The sequence below is a fragment of the Diabrotica virgifera genome, chromosome 7 (genome assembly GCF_917563875.1).
Source record: "Diabrotica virgifera virgifera chromosome 7, PGI_DIABVI_V3a".
Lineage (NCBI taxonomy): Eukaryota > Metazoa > Arthropoda > Insecta > Coleoptera > Chrysomelidae > Diabrotica > Diabrotica virgifera.
Genome location: NC_065449.1, coordinates 212,141,990 through 212,161,520, shown reverse-complemented (window position 1 = coordinate 212,161,520; position 19,531 = coordinate 212,141,990). Strand labels below are relative to the sequence as shown.

At 35.7% G+C, this 19,531-nt stretch overlaps 1 protein-coding gene across 13 annotated transcripts in view; it reads right to left on the bottom strand.

Annotated features, from left to right (window-relative positions):
• The window catches only part of LOC114340505 (serine/threonine-protein kinase mig-15), a 315,391-nt gene that overhangs the window by 135,569 nt on the left and 160,291 nt on the right, over positions 1-19,531 (bottom strand). For all 13 annotated transcript variants that reach the window (XM_028291310.2, XM_028291254.2, XM_028291296.2 and 10 more), the window contains exon 5: positions 3,211-3,407. In XM_028291310.2, the coding sequence (XP_028147111.1) occupies positions 3,211-3,407 (197 nt within the window). The remainder of the gene's footprint in view (positions 1-3,210; positions 3,408-19,531) is intronic.

The following is a 19,531-nucleotide window of genomic DNA, read 5'->3' as shown; positions in this document are numbered from 1 at the left end:
TATCACATGTCCGGCCCATTGCAGGGCCGGACATCTTTGTATTCTAATGAAGTCTAACAGGTTTGGCAGCCTAGGGATTATTATATGACCTTTAAAAACAACTCGCAATAAAAAATGGGAAGTTTCTGAAATGTTAACGTATAGACGCATATATAACGTATAGTTTTAGATTTTTTGGACAAGACGTCAAATGAGCACAAATGAGCGAGTATTGTACCGCCTGCATAAATCACGTAAACTAATATTTACCATCCAGAAGAGAAAATTAGAATATTTTGGTCATGTAATGAGAGGAGAAAGATATTATATCCTACTCCAGCTGATCCTCCTCCTATCTTTTCTCCTATGTAAGGATGTAGTGGGTTCATGTAATTCGTCTGACTATATCTGTCCAGTTATCTCTCTCCTGTGCGTGCTGTGTTTCTTTGGAGAATGAGCAACCAGGCATGAGACCTTTATTTGGTCCGACCATAGGGCTGGAGATCTCGAGAGATCTGGAGAAATATTGAAAGTGTATAAGGACTCTTCCCCTTCAAGTAATACAGAATACAGGAAAAAGATGGATTGCTTAAATTAAACGTGGTCGTACAAGCCTTGAAGGCCATCCACTTCAAGAACGTCCAAAAACAGCAACACCAGAAATCGTAGAAAAAATACCGGGTTATTGAAAAATCATGTAGTGACCGAAAGAGATTTAGTAAAAGCCCTAGACATCTCATTGGACAGTGTAAGCTATATTTTGACTCAAGTATTAGGTTTCTGAAAGCTGCGTTCACAATGTAGTCCAGAAAGCCACTGCGCATCCGCTAGGAAAAATATTCTGATTCGGATTTTTTGCACAATCTTACTCAAAAAGGACTCCTTTTAACAAATTTGCATGCTGCCAGAACCAAAAGGTGGTCAAAAATTTTTTAAACGTTTTTTTCCTAAAATTATTTTTTTTGCATGGAAAAAAGTTTTTTTTAGGATCATTCCAAACAGAAAAGGTCTTTAGTGACTTTTCTCTAAAAATGATAGTTTTTGACATATAAGCGATTAAAAGTTGAAAAATTGCGAAATCGGCCATTTTTAACCCTCAAAAACTATGTGAAAAACTGAAAATTTGAATGTTGCCAAGGTAGGTAGATATTCTTTAAACATCGATTGATGAAATCCCGAAGAGTTTTTTACAATACAATATTGAAAACTCCTTTGTTTTTTGATTGCTAATCAAGCGTGCGCAACACTATTTTCCACCGACAGTATGGTGCAAATGAAAGGAATAAATTCGTTATTTCGTAAACCGGCGACTTTAAGGAAAAATCCCGAAACAGGTCGATTTTTATTTTTAAGTTATGATATTGTGGCATATATGGTATACTAGTGACGTCATCCGTCTGGGCGTGATGACGTAATCGATGATTTTTTAAATGAGAATAGGGGTCGTGTGGTAGCTCATTTGAAAGGTTCTTCAATTCTCTATTCAGTAATGTAAACATTTACATAATTATTTATACAGGGTGTCCTTCTACTTCTTTTTTTTTCAAATAATTTAATTTAATAAAAATTATTTGGACACCCTGTATAAATAATTATGTAAATGTTTATATTACTGAATAGAGAATTGAAGAACCTTTCAAATGAACTAGCACACGACCCCTATTCTTATTTAAAAATCATCGATTACGTCATCCAGATGTATGACGTCACTAGTATACCATACATGTCACAATATCATAACTTAAAAATAAAAATCGACCTGTTTCGGGATTTTTTCTTAAAGTCGCCGGTTTACGAAATAACGAATTTATTCCTTTCATTTGCACCATACTGTCGGTGGAATATAGTGTAGCGCACGCTTGATTAGCAATTAAAAAACAAAGGAGTTTTGAATATTGTATTGCAAAAAACTCTTCGGGATTTCACCAATCGATGTTTAAAGAATATCTACCTACCTTGGCAACATTCAAATTTTCAGCTTTTCACATAGTTTTTGAGGGTTAAAAATGGCCGATTTCGCAATTTTTCAATTTTTAATCGCTTATATGTCAAAAACTGTCATTTTTAGAGACAAGTCACTAAAGACCTTTTCTGTTTGGAATGATCCAAAAAACCTAAAAAAACTTTTTCCATGCAAAAAAAAATAATTTTAGGAAAAAAACAAAAAAAAAAAACGTTTAAAAAATTTTTGACGACCTTTTGGTCCTGGCAACATGCAAATTTGTTAAAAGGAGTCCTTTTTGAGTAAGATTGTGCCAAAAATCCGAATCAGAATATTTTTCCTAGCGGATACGCAGTGGCTTTCTGGACTAATGGGTACCGCATTCGCTAATAATGGAACAAAAACACATTCGAATGCAACTTTCTCAACGACATTTAGAGCGTTTTCGAAGGATTAAGTACATTTTGTGCGTCGATTTATCACTCTGAATGAGACTTGGGTTTATCAACATGATCTTGAATGAAAACAAGAGGATAAAGAGTGGTGTGAACCTGCTTCTTCGGCTCTGAAGTTAGCATCAGTTTTTTGGGATGCGAGAGGAATTTTTTTTGTGGATTACTTGCAAACTGGTAAGACAGTAAATTCTGTATATAATATATAATTATATATATATAATATATATATATATATATATATATATATATATATATATATATATATATATAATTCTGTATATAATATTATCGTAACCTTTTAGACCAGCTGAAGGAAAAAATTCGTGAAAAAAGAAGGTTTGTAGCAGAAAAAAAATTATTTTTCATCAGGACAGTGCATCGTGTCATATGAGTAGTTTAACAAAGGCTAAAATCCATGAAGCTAACATTCGAATTATTGGAGTGTTCACCGTATTCATTAGATTTGGCCCCTAGTGACTTCCATCTGTTTCAATACCTAAAAAATTCATGCGTGGAAAGCGTTTTTCATCAAATGTAAGGCCATAATAGCTGTGGAAGAGTATTTTGCACCCCTTCCAAATTCTAACTTCAGGGATGGAATTTATAAATTGGAATCTCGTTGTAACAAGTGTATTGATGTTCGGGGAGACTACACTGAGTCATAAAGTGTATTTCAAACCACAAAATCGTGTTTTTCTTATCGAATCGCAAAACTTATTGAACAGCCTAGTTTATCTACCATTTTGGCGATTACCAATTCGAAAATTTTATTTTTATCACATAATAGAGAACATGTATCGTAAATTAAATTTCTTTCATCAGAAAAACGCTTACCTCACATAACGGAGGCTGAGATTCTGCCATTTCCAGGGCAGTAATACCGAGAGACCAAAGATCACTGCGATTGTCATATGTGGCATCGGGATTTTCGTCGCAAGCTATAACTTCGGGGGCCATCCAGTAGGGGGTACCGATGAATGTATTACGACGTCCAATTGTCCGGTCCAGTTGGGCTGATACGCCGAAATCCACTGAAAGGAAAATCACGAATGAATAATTTTATTTCATCTAGAAAAATTAACTTAAACGAATACCGGAAAAATATTATGTTTTGTAGTTTGGGACAAATTTTAATATGCAATTTAAAATTCTAAATAATATATGAACAAGATATTTTACTTTTCGGTCACTTTTGTAAGGGGGGGGGGGTGTCCGACGTCCGAGGATTTTACGAAATTTTGGTATAGTGTGAGCAGAGTAAATTATGATTTTTTAAAATCTATTCTGATTAAAAAAAAATCATCGATTACGTCAACATGACCAGATGGATGACGTCACTAGTATGATATATATGCCACAAAATCGTAATTTAAAAATAAAAATCGGCCTGTTTCGGGATTTATTTCCAAAATCGCCCAGTAATGAAAAAATTTTATTTTTTATTTATTTTCCCAACCTTTACGTGCTCAATTATGTATTACTGTACCTTAAAAAAAGTAGCCTATAGCCATTTTTTTTAGCTCTCTAGGTGAGACTGGGCTTGGTGAGCCATTCGAAAGGGTCAAAAATAGTCCCCTTTTACGCTATACTAATTTGAAGATCTATATCTCTAATCTAAGCCCTGTCGACCGATTTTAGCACACAAGGTCTCATTTTTCTTGTTATGTCAACTTTTTGAAGATATAATTTTCAAAACCGCAAAAGATACGTTGTATTTTATACACTCGGGTGCAAAATTAACCGGACACCTTAAAAATGGGTAATTTTTGATATCTCGCAATTCCTAAATCTGTTGTCCGATTTGAGTGATTTTTTAATATGTTATAGCCTTATTCTTCAACAATATCGTTCCAATGATATTGTTGCTAAACAGGTAAATTTTCATTGTATACCGGGTGTACCAATGAAGCTGTGTTTTTTTTCTAAAACTTTGCATCGCCTTGTGGAGTATTCTAACATTTACAAGATACTCAAATTTAAACCCAAATATAGCCTTATGTTTTCTCAACATTCTGTTTTTTGAGTCATTCGCTTATGTTGGACCGTTAAAAAGTTAGGTACTTTAACAGTTAGCCATGTTTTTTATCAAAACAGTATGTTTTTAAATAAGCATGGCAAACTTTATGGAGTTATTCTACATGAAAAAATAATGACAGTTTGCTTTATAAACCTATGTCCGCAAATGCTTAATTTCTAAGATAGAGGGTGTTGAAATTTTTGTTATAAACTGACGATTTATTTATTGCTTTAAAACCGGTTGAGATCTGCAAATGAAATTTGGTGGATTTTAAGACGTAGTTATTATACAACTTTTGACATACAAGTTAGAATTTAATATTCACCATTGGCGCGCATACGGGTAATATGAGCTGTCATATTACCCGTATGCGCGCCAATGGTGAATATTAAATTCTTAGTTGTATGTCAAAAAATGTGCAATATTTACGTCTTAAAACCCACCAAATTTCATTTGCATATCTCAACCGGTTTTAAAGCAATAAATAAATCATCAGTTTGTAAGAAAAATGTCAACACCCCCTATCTCAGAAACGAAGCATTTGCGGACATACCGTTTATAAAGCAAACTGTCATTATTTTTTCATGCAGAATTACCCTTTAAAGGTTGCCATACTTATTTAAAAAGACCCTGTATTCATGAAAAACATGGCTAGTTGTTAAAGTACCTAACTTTTTTATGGTCCAATGTACGCGAATGAACCAAAAAGCAAAATGTTTGGAAAACATGAGGCTGTAGTTAGATTTCAATTTCAGTATTTTGTAAATGCTAGAATATTCCACAGGGTGGTGCGAAGTTTAAGAAAAAAACACAGTTTCATTGGTACACCTCGTATACAATGAAAATTTAACTGTTTAGCAACAATATTATTAAAACGGTATTGTTAAAGAATAAGGCTATAACATATTAAAAAATCACTTAAATCGAACAACAGGTTTAGGAATTGCGAGACATCAAAAATTACCCATTTTTAAGGTATCCGGTTAATTTTGCACCCGAGTGTAGATTAAGATGAAGGAAAAGAAAACTTAAAATTTTATGATTTTCAACTATGTAATTGTCAAAAAGTTTAAACTAAACGAGGAAAAAATGTAGAAACCGACAAATGAAAGGGTTTTTGAATACATTTCAAACGAGCATTTGGAAATTAAAATCCTTCAAGAATATTCGAGTCAAGATACAGCTGTCTAGCACAGCCAGTTTTTCGAAAATAACATTTTTTTTTTGTCATCTGTAAACTGACAGTATTTTTTAGTAGGGGAGGCAAGGATGCTAAAATTGCAGTTCCTAAAGCGTTATGGGGACCTATTGGGTTGTGAAGATTAGGTACTAAAACCAAAAAAAGTTAAGTAAGTTTTCCATTTTAGTGGGGACTTTCCATTTTTTAATTTAATTTTCCATTTCCAACAATCGTTTCTTCCGATTATAGCTCCATCTATCCATAGTTCGAAAAAATGTTTCGAATAAAAGTTACTTATTTTTAAGCAAGGAATCCCAAATCTGCAATAAAAAATGGGGACCCTTAAAGATTTTAAAGTAACACCCACCCACCTCCGTGGGTGGCCGTGTTTGGTGTCATTCGATAGATTTTTCAAAAATATTGAATACATGTATTTTTCAGTTTTTCGATCAGATGTTCATTTCGCAAAATATTCGCTTTTTTTGTGAAACTTTGTAACTCGCCCATTTCCTAACGCCCTGCTCAAATCGTCAGATGTCTTAAATATACACACAGTTCTGCATGCACTTAACTTACCTACCTAATATTAATCTGACGATTTCGAGTTTTTATAACCTAATATTAATCTGACGATTTCGAGTTTTTATAAGGATAGATTTTTTTTCGGACCCCCCTTAACGAACTCCCCTGTATTAAGAGCCAATCTATGTTAGGAGTACATTTACAGGGTACAAGGTTTCTCCCCATGTGATTTTCTCACTAGCTCGAGTAACTGCAAATTCCCCGCTTGGGCTCCTATCATTTGCTTGACAATATTAAATTGTCTAAAAATTTAGGGGAAGATAGAAGATAAAATCAAATGTAAAAGAGTGCTCGGATTACAGAACGATTGCCTTGATGAGTCATATGCTTAAAGTTTTTCTAAAAATCATTCATAATAGAATTTTCCGCAAACTTGAAGAAGATATAAGTGAAACACAAATGGGCTTCAGGAACGGCCTTGGTACGAGGGAAGCGCTCTTTGGTGTGGGCGTACTATTTCAACAGTGTTTGGATATCAATCAGGATGTATACGCCTGCTTTATAGACTTTGAGAAGGCCTTCGATAGAGTCCGACACGACCGACTGAGACAACTTCTAGTCGAAAAGAACATTGATCAAAAAGATATTAGAATAATAACTAATTTGTATTGGAATCAAACAGCACGAGTCAAGGTAGATGATGAAATGACTGAGGAGATCAAAATATGTAGAGGAGTAAGACAGGGGTGTATTCTGTCTCCTCTTTTGTTTAATTTTTATAGCGAAGTCATATTTAAAGAAGCTCTGTCGGACGTTAGTTGTGGTGTAGTGATCAACGGAAATACAATCAATAATTTGAGATACGCTGACGACACAGTGATATTAGCAGACAATCTTACAGATCTGCAACGACTGATGGAACGCACTAACCACTACTGCAACAGCTACGGACTTACATTAAACCTCAGAAAAACTAAATGGATGGTAATAACAAAAGATCCACACGCCAGGAATGATTTGGTTGTCAATAACACGGTTATAGAAAGGGTATCCTCCTATAAATACCTTGGAGCTTGCCTGGATCATACAGGCGATCAAACAAAAGAAATAAGAGCAAGAATAGAAATAGCTAGATCAGCATTTAACAAGATGAAAATATTTCTCTGTAGTCGTGACATAAATCTTGATCTGAGAGTGCGTATGCTGCGGTGTTATATCTTCTCCACTTTATTATACGGAGTTGAGTCATGGACCATCAAGATGGGCAGCATTAAAAACATTGAAGCTTTTGAGATGTGGTGTTACCGTAGAATGCTACGTGTATCTTGGGTGGACCACGTGACGAATGCCGAAATTTTACGTCGGATCGGAAAAGGATGTGAAGTTGTACTTACTGTTAAAAGAAAGCTTGAATACTTTGGCCATGTTATGAGAGGTGACAAATACTCGCTGCTGAGACTGATCATTCAGGGTAAAATCAGGGGTAAGAGAAGTATCGGTAGGCGCAGAATATCTTGGTTAAGAAATCTGAGGGAATGGTTCGGCTGCAGTTCCATCGACCTATTTAGGGCAGCCGCCAGTAAGGTAAGAATAGCTGTGATGATTTCCAACCTCCGATAGGAGACGGACTTGAAGAAGAAGAAGAAGATAAAAATTTAGGTGGAGATATGTATACAATATACAACAATCTCTACTTTCTTGGCCCGAGCTTTTAACTACTTTTTTTTACCATCTAAAAGTTGATAATTTGTGATAAAAAGGACATTAAAGTTTTTTGATAAAATAATAAGAATAGTTTTAACTTATAGAAAAGACGAAAATTCTAAAAATCAGCCAGATTTCACTTAAATTGTTAATAAATAACAATATACAAAAAAATTGTGGACGAATTTGCTTACATAACTTTTGTTATTTTACCCAAACAGAACCTAAAACCATTATTATTTGATTTTTTTATAGTAATTACAGCGACTGTCTTGAAAAATTCTCATTTCCCTGGTCTACCTGTTTAAATCAGGTTAAAATAAATCCAAAGAATTAGTGATATAATTAGATTATCTCAAATGGAGTAGTATAAATAAATAAAATGTTCACTTTTAAGACATACTTCCGATATAAACGTAAAAAGGATAAAATAAACCAGCTCTTTTCCTATTTCCATAAAAGATTGCCAAAGATTCTGACACCAATCTCTTTCACATTAAATATTCACATAGAACTAAAAACAGTGACCTACGATCCGATGTAAATATTACATCAAATCGAAATCGGAAATACAAGTTGAGCTATTACAGTCATTCTCCTATCTCCGTGCTTTATTTTAAATCAAAAGCATCCATTAGCAGTTTTATTTATCTAACGGCATTGGACTTGAATTATTGAGGCACTTGGCAGGAGCTAATTTAGAGTCATTACGGTGATGCTCTAGTAAACGGGCAAATGGGAGCGCTTTGGCACGCTTTCAAATTTCAACTACGGGTTTACGAATTCACGACTGATTTGAAAATTAGAGAATTATATACAAATTAGTGAAGTATATTACATTGTTGGATAAAGAAACCAGTACACCCTCGGATTTCAAACTTTAATAATAAAATAGAACTTTGGAATTACTAATATTGAGTACCTCACATTAGTAATATTGAGTACTAATATTGAATTGAAAACGTTGATTTCTTTAAAAATTTATACAAGTAACTTTTATTAATCAGTTTAATGTCAAGATCATCGAGATTTTAGTTTTTCCATGTATTATGACTATAGTCGTTCGGGAAAAAATTTCGTTAAATAATGTGATGTTGCAAATTAATAAATTAAAGGAGCACGTTGTTTTCACAAGAAACATGCTACACACGGGCAAATACACGAGAACACACATCTGTATTATGTATTTGTATTTTACAAAAATTTCGTTGATTTCTCCTGAAAGTGACAAATCACTTTTATTATTCTGTTTAATTTCCAGATCATTGAGAACTCAGTTTTTCTGAATTTAGTTTTTCATGCTACTGTCATTATTGAAAATGTTTTTAATAAAATAATCTTGTGTTGTATCTAATTATTTCATGTATAAAAGTCTTGAAGACAACGGAGACCAGGTTTTGCCCAAAATAGGCCAATAGATAATAATAAAAACAAAAAAGTCAGGATTTCGCTTTTTTGCCAGACAATGTAATTATATTTATAGAGAGCTAGAAGAACAAAATGGTTTCAGAAAAGGCAGATGAACTACTCACGTTAAAACTCTTAATAGTAAAAAGAAGAAACTAGCTTATACGAGAGGGTCACAGTCAGAATTTTAGCTAATGACGAATAATGACTATTAACAACTTGTTAAAGAATAAGCGAACTATAAGAAGATCCTTAGAAAACACACGAAAATACATACAAAGATGAAATTTTATAAAATAATAGCTTCTTCTTCTTCCTCTTATTTTAAGGCAATGTTTTGTTTTGTCAAAGTTGTAGCCTAATGGCTTGATTACACGTAACGAGTACAGTGGCGAGACAGCAAACTGTTACTAGGCCGAGACAGTGGTGAGGGCGAGCGATGGTTTATATGTATTTGGCAATTTTTGAATTTGGAGGCAAGTCAGTTCAGTTTCGATTCACAAGAACAAGGAGTAGTGCACTTATTGATCGTAAAGCTAAAATTAAAAATATATCAAACAGCTTATACCACTGCTTATACAAGAATTGACGGATATATTATGAGAAGCAGATAAGCGTCTTTGGACTATAGACAATGGATTTTAAGAAGACTAAATCTCGCTGCTCCCGATTTCTTCGATTCATTGATTTTTTATTTCTTGTCTATATGTCGAATTTAAATTTTTTATTTTATTTGACTTCTTTAGTTATAAAACCAACAATATTTATTTCTTCTACAATCGATACATATGCTGCATCACGTTTTTGTTTATTTGTATACTATATAAGATTTGAAATTTCATAAGCAAGGGTGTGACTTATACAACTGAACTAACTTTATTGTCCTATCTGAGTTCCACTTGTTACCTATTTTTAAGAACCACAAATCACATTGAGGGTCGATTTCTCATACCTGCGGTAATCTATGGTTCAGTTGAACCAGGTTCACCGGTGATCTACGGTTTGTTGGGATTGCATTTCTCATTGCTCGTTCATGTCAGCGCTCGTTCTACAGCTTTCGAGAAATGCCAATAGATGGCAAAAAGTAAAAAACTGTCGCCATTTTGAATTACCTTTTTTATGCTGTTTTTGAGTAAAGTTAAATTTAAGTATTTATAGTCAAATAGTCATTTTAGTCAAATAGTCAATTATAAATAAATATAAAAACAAAAATAATGTTATCCTTTATCGTTAAGCTTAATATAATAAAATAGGATATATTTATATATGACAGCGTTTCGTGTTAATACAACGCATGCGTAGTCCATGAAATCATCTGAACTGAGTTCTGAAATCTTTGAACGGCCGAATTCCACCGTTCAAGCGTTTTCAAGTTTAAACTGCCATCGGTTGAACGTGCGAATTGAGAAAGACGATTTTGACTTTAAACTGACGTTTACTAGAAGTTCAGGTTAAACTGGAGTTGAACTCGATGTGAGAAATTGGCCCTGAATAACACAAGTCGTCTCCTCTGATGAAGTGGTAATGTGCACAGTTACACAGCGAGTGTTGTTTATACATACCGAGTGTATTGGCGAGTATACGATTGAAGGGTGGGAGGTCGAAGACTCGGCCTAGTAAATGGAACAAGATTCGAGTGACTCTCTCGCCATATGACTGGGTCGAGTGCTCGGCCAAGTACTCGTTAGTATGTTTATACCAAACGAGCACTCGGCCGAGAACACTGTCTCGCTACAATACTCATCGTTACGTGTAATTAAGGTTGGGATTACGATGTCTAACTTTCATACCATCCTTCGGGGATCTTCAGGTTGGTCTGCTAAAATCTGAAATTTCTTTGTTTTGTTTGGGGGCTAGTTCCTAGCATTTTCTTCTTGGCTTCGTTTTTTTTTTAATAATGCTGTGCGACTATAATTAAACCGTTATTTTTTGTTTGCATCTATATTTTATTTTGTGAAAACTTCTGCTACCAGTTAAATCGTCCCTTCTGTATATCATGACAGCTTGTGTCCCAGCTCTGAAGCGTACTGTTATCAACGAAAACATTTCGTTTATAAATTCGCAAAAGTGTGTGTGTGTGTGTGTGTGTGTGATATTGCGTTGCCGCTCCTGCAACACTCACATCAGATTTATCGATGGATTCTTATGTAGTTTTTTCTTCTGAATCCAAATCTGAAAACGGCATTTCGATATTTCTAACCGTCTTCGAGATAATCGACCTCAAAGTCTAAAATGTGACGTCACAATCGTTTTATTTTCTGCCGACACACTACACGTCTAGCTGAAATCGTTGCTATTAAGTAGGCTAGTTTTTTGTATGTAGTACGCTAGGCATCTCGATTTGTTAAGCAAAACATAGATTATTTACATTTGAGTTTGACACTTCGTGAATGTCAAACTAAATTTTAAATTAAGTATTAATAAAACATCAATGACATTTGATAGTGAATTTAATTATTATATAAAATAATTAAGATGTTCAAAAATACAATTTGAGTATATTTTAAAAGCAATAATTTATTAACAGCTTTAAAAAGGTTTATACGGGTATACGGCCTCCCCTTTATGATAAATGGACTGTTCCATTTGCTATGAAATTAAAATATAGTCGGTTCGCTAAACTCGACAGAACTGGCTAGTGATTTTAGTAGGTAATTTTTTGTTTTTTGCGAATTTTGCCAAAATTGGCAAAATTACTAATTATTTAGTAATTATTAACTAATTAGTAATCATTTTTTTTTGCCCAATTGGCAAAATTATTGACAAAAATCACTAGCCAGTTATGTCTGAGTTTAGCGAAACGACAGTATATGAAATAATATTGTTTGGTATAAAAAATTATGGTCTGATATGTGCAATTACATCCTTCTAAAGGAAAAAAAATTTGAAGATTTTTCTCAAATTATGGATACCAACAACATTTTCATTTATAACTCTTTTGTTTTTAATTTGACGAAGAAAAGTTATTCTTTATAAAAAGCTCTTCATGTTCTAAGATCTATCATGCAACCATCATATATAAAATTTTATTAATTTTATACGAGGTATATAAAAAATATGAATTTCGATCAAGAGTAAACTACCTTTATAGTTCATAACATTTAAATTAGAATGATACAATTGCATATTAAAACATAATTATTAATTCTAAACTACTTTTCATAATAGCAATTTTCCATATTATGAATGAAAATACGTAAATAAACAAAGTTTTCGTTATGATAAATGATAATGCTCGCATTTTCAGCTTGTTTTTTTCTATTATGTATATCACTTCGTATTAATAATTACGATCACAAACCCAAAGAATTCAATTATCTTAAATAACGGGAATAAGCCAACAAAAATGAAAGCAAAGAAATCTATTTTTTCTGCAGAAATACATAACAAAGCTTGAGAATAGCCATTATACTTTAGCTTATAGTAAGTAATTTTTTAAGTTCGACAAAGTCTGTATTCTCAAATGTTCATCAAATTACTCCACCAATGTCTGGAATATGCAGCATCATATTCGTGCACAGGCCCCGGGCTATAAATGGGCAAACTGGGCATTTGCCCAGGGCGCCAAATTTTTGGGGGCGCAAAATAACTCTCTACTCTTGTTCAAAAAGGATCACAGAAAGAGGCCATGTCACAAGCTGCAAACAAACTTTATTCCTCCTACCCTAATGACATTGAAAGTGAATTTAAATATGAATGTCGGCACTTCAATGAACGTCAGCCATGACGTGTATGAATACATAATAAAAAATGAATTGAAGAGTACTTTCCCAAATCTTGAAGTAGCTGTTAGAATTTTTCTGACCTTACCTGTCACCAACTGCTCTACAGCGAGAGGATTTTCCGGTTTGAATCGTCTGAAGAATGTTAAGTTAAGAGATCTGCTCTTTCAGACAGCAAGTTAAATTGTCTCATGTTACTGTGTTGTGAAAAAAACTTCCCTAAGCACAGATTTTTCTGATGTAGTAAACAAGTTTGCCAAATTGAAGGCTAGAAAAAATCTGTCACTTAAAATGCTTTGTACAAAGTAGGATCTTAAAAATATAATTTTAAGTTGTAATCTTTTGCTGAAAGTGTGAATTATGTAGAAATGAATGTCTACAGTTTTGTGAATGAAAGACGTGTTTTCTTGTTATTTACTTTACTTCATAAAATATAAGTAACATAGTGTAGCGTGATTAGTGTAATTACTTCTAATTACAATAAAACTAGCGGTTCGTAATTTATATACGACTTTATTTATATAAGTTACAGACGAATTTATCTTATACACTAAACTTATTCACAAAATATGCCCGTATTTATACCCAGTTGTTATTCTGGAACAATCGACTCCCATCTCGAGCTATCGGCTTGTTCCGCCTACGTGACGTACCTTCCAGAATTCTCCGGCGAGGCCTAGCACATCCGATTACGTCATTCTCGAGGTGTTTACTGTTATACGGGGATCGGCCAAGATTTCTCTTCCGCTACACTGCTCCCCTCTTAAGATCTGAGCGTCTCGATCAGCAACTCTAAATGAAGGCCCAGGATGGCGGAATCTACACGACTCTCCAGCTCTGCATACACCCTTCAAGAAGAAATAACAGTCTACTGTCTTTGAAGGGTACGACATCTTCGGGTTCATGCAACACACAGTGATTTGTACACCAGTTCCTCTGAAGACCACTTCAAGCATGCTTCTCACAATCTTCCAATCCAGATTTTCTACTGCATGGCCTATTTTTGGTAAAGCCAAATTTTTGATGTCATAATTACACACGATTTTCTTCAAATTAGTTAGAGCACGCCATATGTTCTCGTAGCTTGGCGTGTCCGTATAAGACTTTCTGGTCACCATATACAGCAAAGATCGAGGACCATCTTCCAATCGCAGTACTCTTCCAATTTTAGGCTGCTGATTTCTTAACTCGTCCAGGCGGCCGAACTTTCTATTGAATACGGACGATATTCCTTTAGTCATCTCGAGGTCTTGGGCAACACAGTGGGCCAGAGAGACGTTTTCTGGAACACCAAACAGATCTTGCTGAACTTCTGTGGTCACGCCGAATCTAGCACTCTTTCTCGCTGCGTAATTTGACATAAATTGATTAAAACTTGGCTGTGCGACATCTTTCATCTCCTGTTGGAGGACTCGTGCTTCTTCTGTTTCATTTGAGCCAGCATATGGTGCAAGACGATTTATGTGAATAACTTTTGGTTTACCGTTTGGCAACTTCTTAATTCTATATATTACGTCATTTATTTTCTTCTTAACTTCATATGGACCTTCCCATTGTCTTTGCAGTTTAGGACATAAGCCTCGACGACGTTGCGGATTATAAAGCCAGACAAGATCACCTACTTCGAAGCTTTCATTCTTGCATCGAGAATCATATTGATCTTTCATTCTGTCACTGGCTATCTGGATGTGTTGTCGGGCAAGTTCATGAATGTTGTTCATTCGTAATTTCAGGCGGTCAACGTAGTCTTCGCCTGCAACATGTTCCTCGGAAGGTCCGCAGCCAAACTCTAGGTCGCAGGGCAACCGAACTTCACGACCCAACATCAGGCAGGTTGGTGTTTGACCTGTAGTTTCATTTACGGCCGAGCGGTAGGCCATCAGGAATAAATGAATGTGTTGGTCCCAATCTCGCTGATGTTCAGATACGACTTTGGACAAGTGTTTACCCATCGTTCGGTTCATCCTCTCGACCATCCCATCTGATTGAGGATGCAGGGGTGTTGTTCTGGTCTTATTGACACCAATCAATTTACAAACGTTTTGGAAAAGAGCTGACTCAAAGTTTCGCCCTTGGTCGGAGTGGATCTCTAAGGGAACACCAAATCGGCTGAAGAATTCTTTAACAAGTACCTCTGCAACGGTAGCAGCTTCTTGATTTGGTAATGCATAGGCCTCGGTCCATTTCGTAAAATAATCCATGGCTACCAGGATGTATTTATTTCCAGCATCAGTTTCTGGAAATGGACCTGCAAAGTCGATTGCTACTCTTTCCATAGGACTGCCAACATTGTACTGTCTCATGGGTTCTCTCTTTTTACCAACTGGACCATTACCGGATGCACACAGTTCACATTTCTGGCACCATCTTCTTACATCATCTTTACAGTTCACCCAATAGAACCGTTCTCGAACCTTTTGCAGAGTCTTCGTAATACCAAAGTGTCCACCTGATGTACCGTCATGCAACTGACGCAATACTTCTGACACTTTACTTTTAGGTACAATCAACTGAAGCTTAGATTCTGTACCATCATCGTTCTCAAAGGTTCTGTACAGAAGATCATCTTTTAGTATCAGGCAATTCCATTGGCTCCAGTAGGCCTTGACTTCCGGACTACATGCACTAATGTTTTGCCAACTAGGTCTCTCACCTCGACGCATCCAATCCAATACTCTTTTTATACATGGATCGTCTTCTTGGGCTTCTTGTAACTGTTGTGGCTGCCATTGCTCATTAACGACGGTAGTTCGTCTCACAGGGCAAAGCTGTTCATCTACTTTAAGCCGGTGATTACAACTTTCACTGCATGGCCGTATCGAGGAACCATCTGTATTTGAACCAACTCTTCCAGCCCTCTTCATGCGTCTCTTCGGCATCGTGTCACGAATCACCCTCCGTACCATTTCCACCAAACGTTCATCTTTTCTCTTATCGCCTTTTTCCACGGTTATTACTCGATTGTTTCGTGAAGCTTGGCTAGCTGCTTCGTGTTCCAAGGCAATAGCAAGTGCTTCATCTAAAACTTTCGGTCTTGCTAGTCGTAAAGCTTTCTGTAGTTCATTATCTTTCAGCCCATTGACGAAGGTATCTACCGCAATTTCTTCTAAAACGCTGTCTGGCACCTCCGGATAAGCCAACCGCACCACACGAGCCACATCTGCTTCAAATTCTTGCAGATTCTCACTTGCTCGTTGACTTCTATTTCTCAGTTGTGCTTTGTATACTTGTTGTAGATGGGCATCTCCATAGCGTTTTTCTAGACGAGTGAACAAGGTCTGGTAACATTTTTCTTGACCCTTAGGAATTGATCTTAATATATCTGCAGCATCACCTCGCAAAGCAGCAGTCAAGGAAACAGCCTTTTCTTGTTCGGTCCAATGGTTGGCGGTCGCAATAGCTTCGAATTGTCTAAGGTATATGGACCAAGAGGACTTCCCATCGAATGGTGGTAATTTAAATCTCATATGATGCGATGTTTCGTCTCTCGGTGTTTCATCCTTCACTACAAGATCTAAAGCTACTGCATTAACTGATGGTTGTACTTTTGTATCAGTTATCATGCTCTCTAGTTGTTTGATCTTCTCTTCTAGCATTTCTTTATTGTCGTCTACACTTTTCTGTATCTTATCGAATGTTCTGGAAACTTCTTCAAATTTCTCGTCGGTCTGTCTACAAACGTCTTTTATTACTTGAGAAACACTTTCAAATTTCTCATCGCTTTTTCTAGAAGTTTCATCGATCTTTTGAGAAATGGTTTCGAATTTCTCATTGTTTTTTTTACTAACTTCTTCAAGTTTTTCGTCGCTTTTTCTAGAAGTTTCATCGATCTTTTGAGAAACACTTTCAAATTTCTCGTTGCTTATCTTAGAAGTATCATCAATCGTTTCAGAAACAGTTTTTAATTTCGATAAGATTGCTTGTTCTGCTGACTGGAAGTGGAACGTCTCTGGATCATCTCCGTTCTTCGTTAGGACTTCCTCGAGTCGTGCTTGTAGGACTATCTTGAGCCCACTGCTGTCCAGATCCCGTTCCTCTAGCTGTTCACGGAGCTGTTTTACTGTAAGTTCTCGTAGCAACATCTTTGGTCGGCACACACGTACTTTCCAAAATGTCTTTTAAAAGTCTTTCCGAATACCGAACAATCAACGCACTTTAACTATTCCCGACGAATAAAGTCCAAAAGTCTTTTAAAGTCTTTCCGAATACCGAACAATTAACGCACTCCGGTTATTCCCGACGAATAAAGTTCAAAAATCTTTTAAAGTCTCTCTGTAATTCACTTATTTATATCGCACAAGTTTACCGAACACCGACACCAACTGTAGCGTGATTAGTGTAATTACTTCTAATTACAATAAAACTAGCGGTTCGTAATTTATATACGACTTTATTTATATAAGTTACAGACGAATTTATCTTATACACTAAACTTATTCACAAAATATGCCCGTATTTATACCCAGTTGTTATTCTGGAACAATCGACTCCCATCTCGAGCTATCGGCTTGTTCCGCCTACGTGACGTACCTTCCAGAATTCTCCGGCGAGGCCTAGCACATCCGATTACGTCATTCTCGAGGTGTTTACTGTTATACGGGGATCGGCCAAGATTTCTCTTCCGCTACAATAGATTATTTGCTTTTACATTATAGTAATAAAGGGGGCGCCAGTAGAGCATTTACCCAGGGCGCCAGTCACCCAAGCCCGGGGCCTGATTCGTGCATAATTGCCAACTGAAATAAATAACGTACTAAAATATTGCAAACTTACATTTAACATTTAGCATTTTTATTCATTTTTCATTTTTACTTGACTACACGTCAAACAACACCCTACTATAAGCTTGTTTGTACAACAGCCCTGATTGTGCAAATTGATCACAAGTGTATAGAGCCTATGTTATATATTCCCAGTACTACTTTACGGGGTCGAAGCATGGACACTGACAGAATCGCTTTTAAAAAACCTAGAAGCATTTGAAATGTGGGTCTACCGCCGTATCCTGAAGATCAGTTGGGTAGAAAGAGTCACAAACGAAAGGGTTTTGCAACGTTTGAATAAAAGTTGCGAAGTAGTGAACACGGTTAAAAGGCGCAAATTGGAATAGTTTGGTCATATAATTCGTCTAGAATAGTAACAGCTGTTTGTCAGTAACAGCTGTTTGTAAGAATGGTAGCCATTTTATAAAAAACACATTAAATGTGATTTTTTAAACATTTAAGGGTTTTTACCCTAACCAGTGGTTATATCCCTCGGTTTATTTTAAACTAAAGAATGTGTTTGTTCGAAGTTTTCTCTTCTTTTGAGGTTTTTACACCTATAAGACGATAGCTCTGATGATGGCATTAATATGCTGAAAGTACTTAGCTGATTTAATAAATTTATTTACACACTATCAGTCTTTTGAAAACATACACCAGTTCCCGTTTAGATTTATATAATTCGTCACCCAGAAAAATATGACATACTTCACCTTGTCATGCAAGGTAAAATAATGGGAAAAAGAAGTGTGGGCCGCCGTACAACTTCTTGGCTTAAAAACCTACGCCAATGGTTTGGGAAAACTAGCACTGAACTATTTCGTGCGGCTGTAAATAAGACAATGATTGTTAATATGCTGGGCAACATGAGAGCCAACGATCGACAAGCGGTCTCGGCACCTTAAGAAGAAGAAGTATAGAGCCTATAAAGACGGGAACCAACGGAATGTGGTGAGGCACGCTTCACCAGTTTACCAGTTTAAACGTCAGCAAAGAGAAATAGGAAATATATAATAGAGATATAGCGGTACGCTTTAATTACTATTTTTGCTAATTTTATTTTCTTAATTTTTAATTATTTTTTCTCAAAAACGAAACCACATTAGTCATTCAAAATTCACATGTAAATACAAACCAGATGTTAAGAGGGACATGGTTTTACGAAACTGAATGTATCCTTCACCATCTGTTTTTCGTTTGTGCGGTTTAACAAACTGCACCCCCATAAATTAATTACCATATCAGACAATTATGTCAACAACTCACTTAATGCATTCGAAATTGTTTTCTTAAAACTGCAAAAGTATACGTCAGACCTAAATGATTTATTGCTCATCTGGTCAGTGGAAAGAAACACAAACAGATTAGCGTCTGTGGTTTCTTTTCAGCCACTCAGTCAGTCGGTCACAACACCCGAGAGACATCGGTAGCTCGCTGGGCCGAAAACAGTAACAAACCCTCTTACGCGATGTATAAGCAAAACACTGTTTGTTACCCAAATAAATAAATATATCACTGTTCGTTGTTATACTTATTTTTTATTAATTCCGTCAACATCACCACCGGAATAGAGAAAAGGAAAGAGAACACGGTTGACACTCCACATTACTGTGCAATTAATAAATACATATTTACTTTTTGATAAAATCGGTCGGACTATCATATCCCCAATAGTATTAAGGCACAGATTAATCCAACACAGATGCGAAACCCTGGCGATAACTCTGGTACCGAGTTTTGGTAAACTCCTCCTACTTTGAGTTACCAAAAGGGTAGTCGCTTAGTATCTCGCTTAGTATGTAGGCTTAAGCTTATTGTCAGTTCCTGAATAACCTCGACA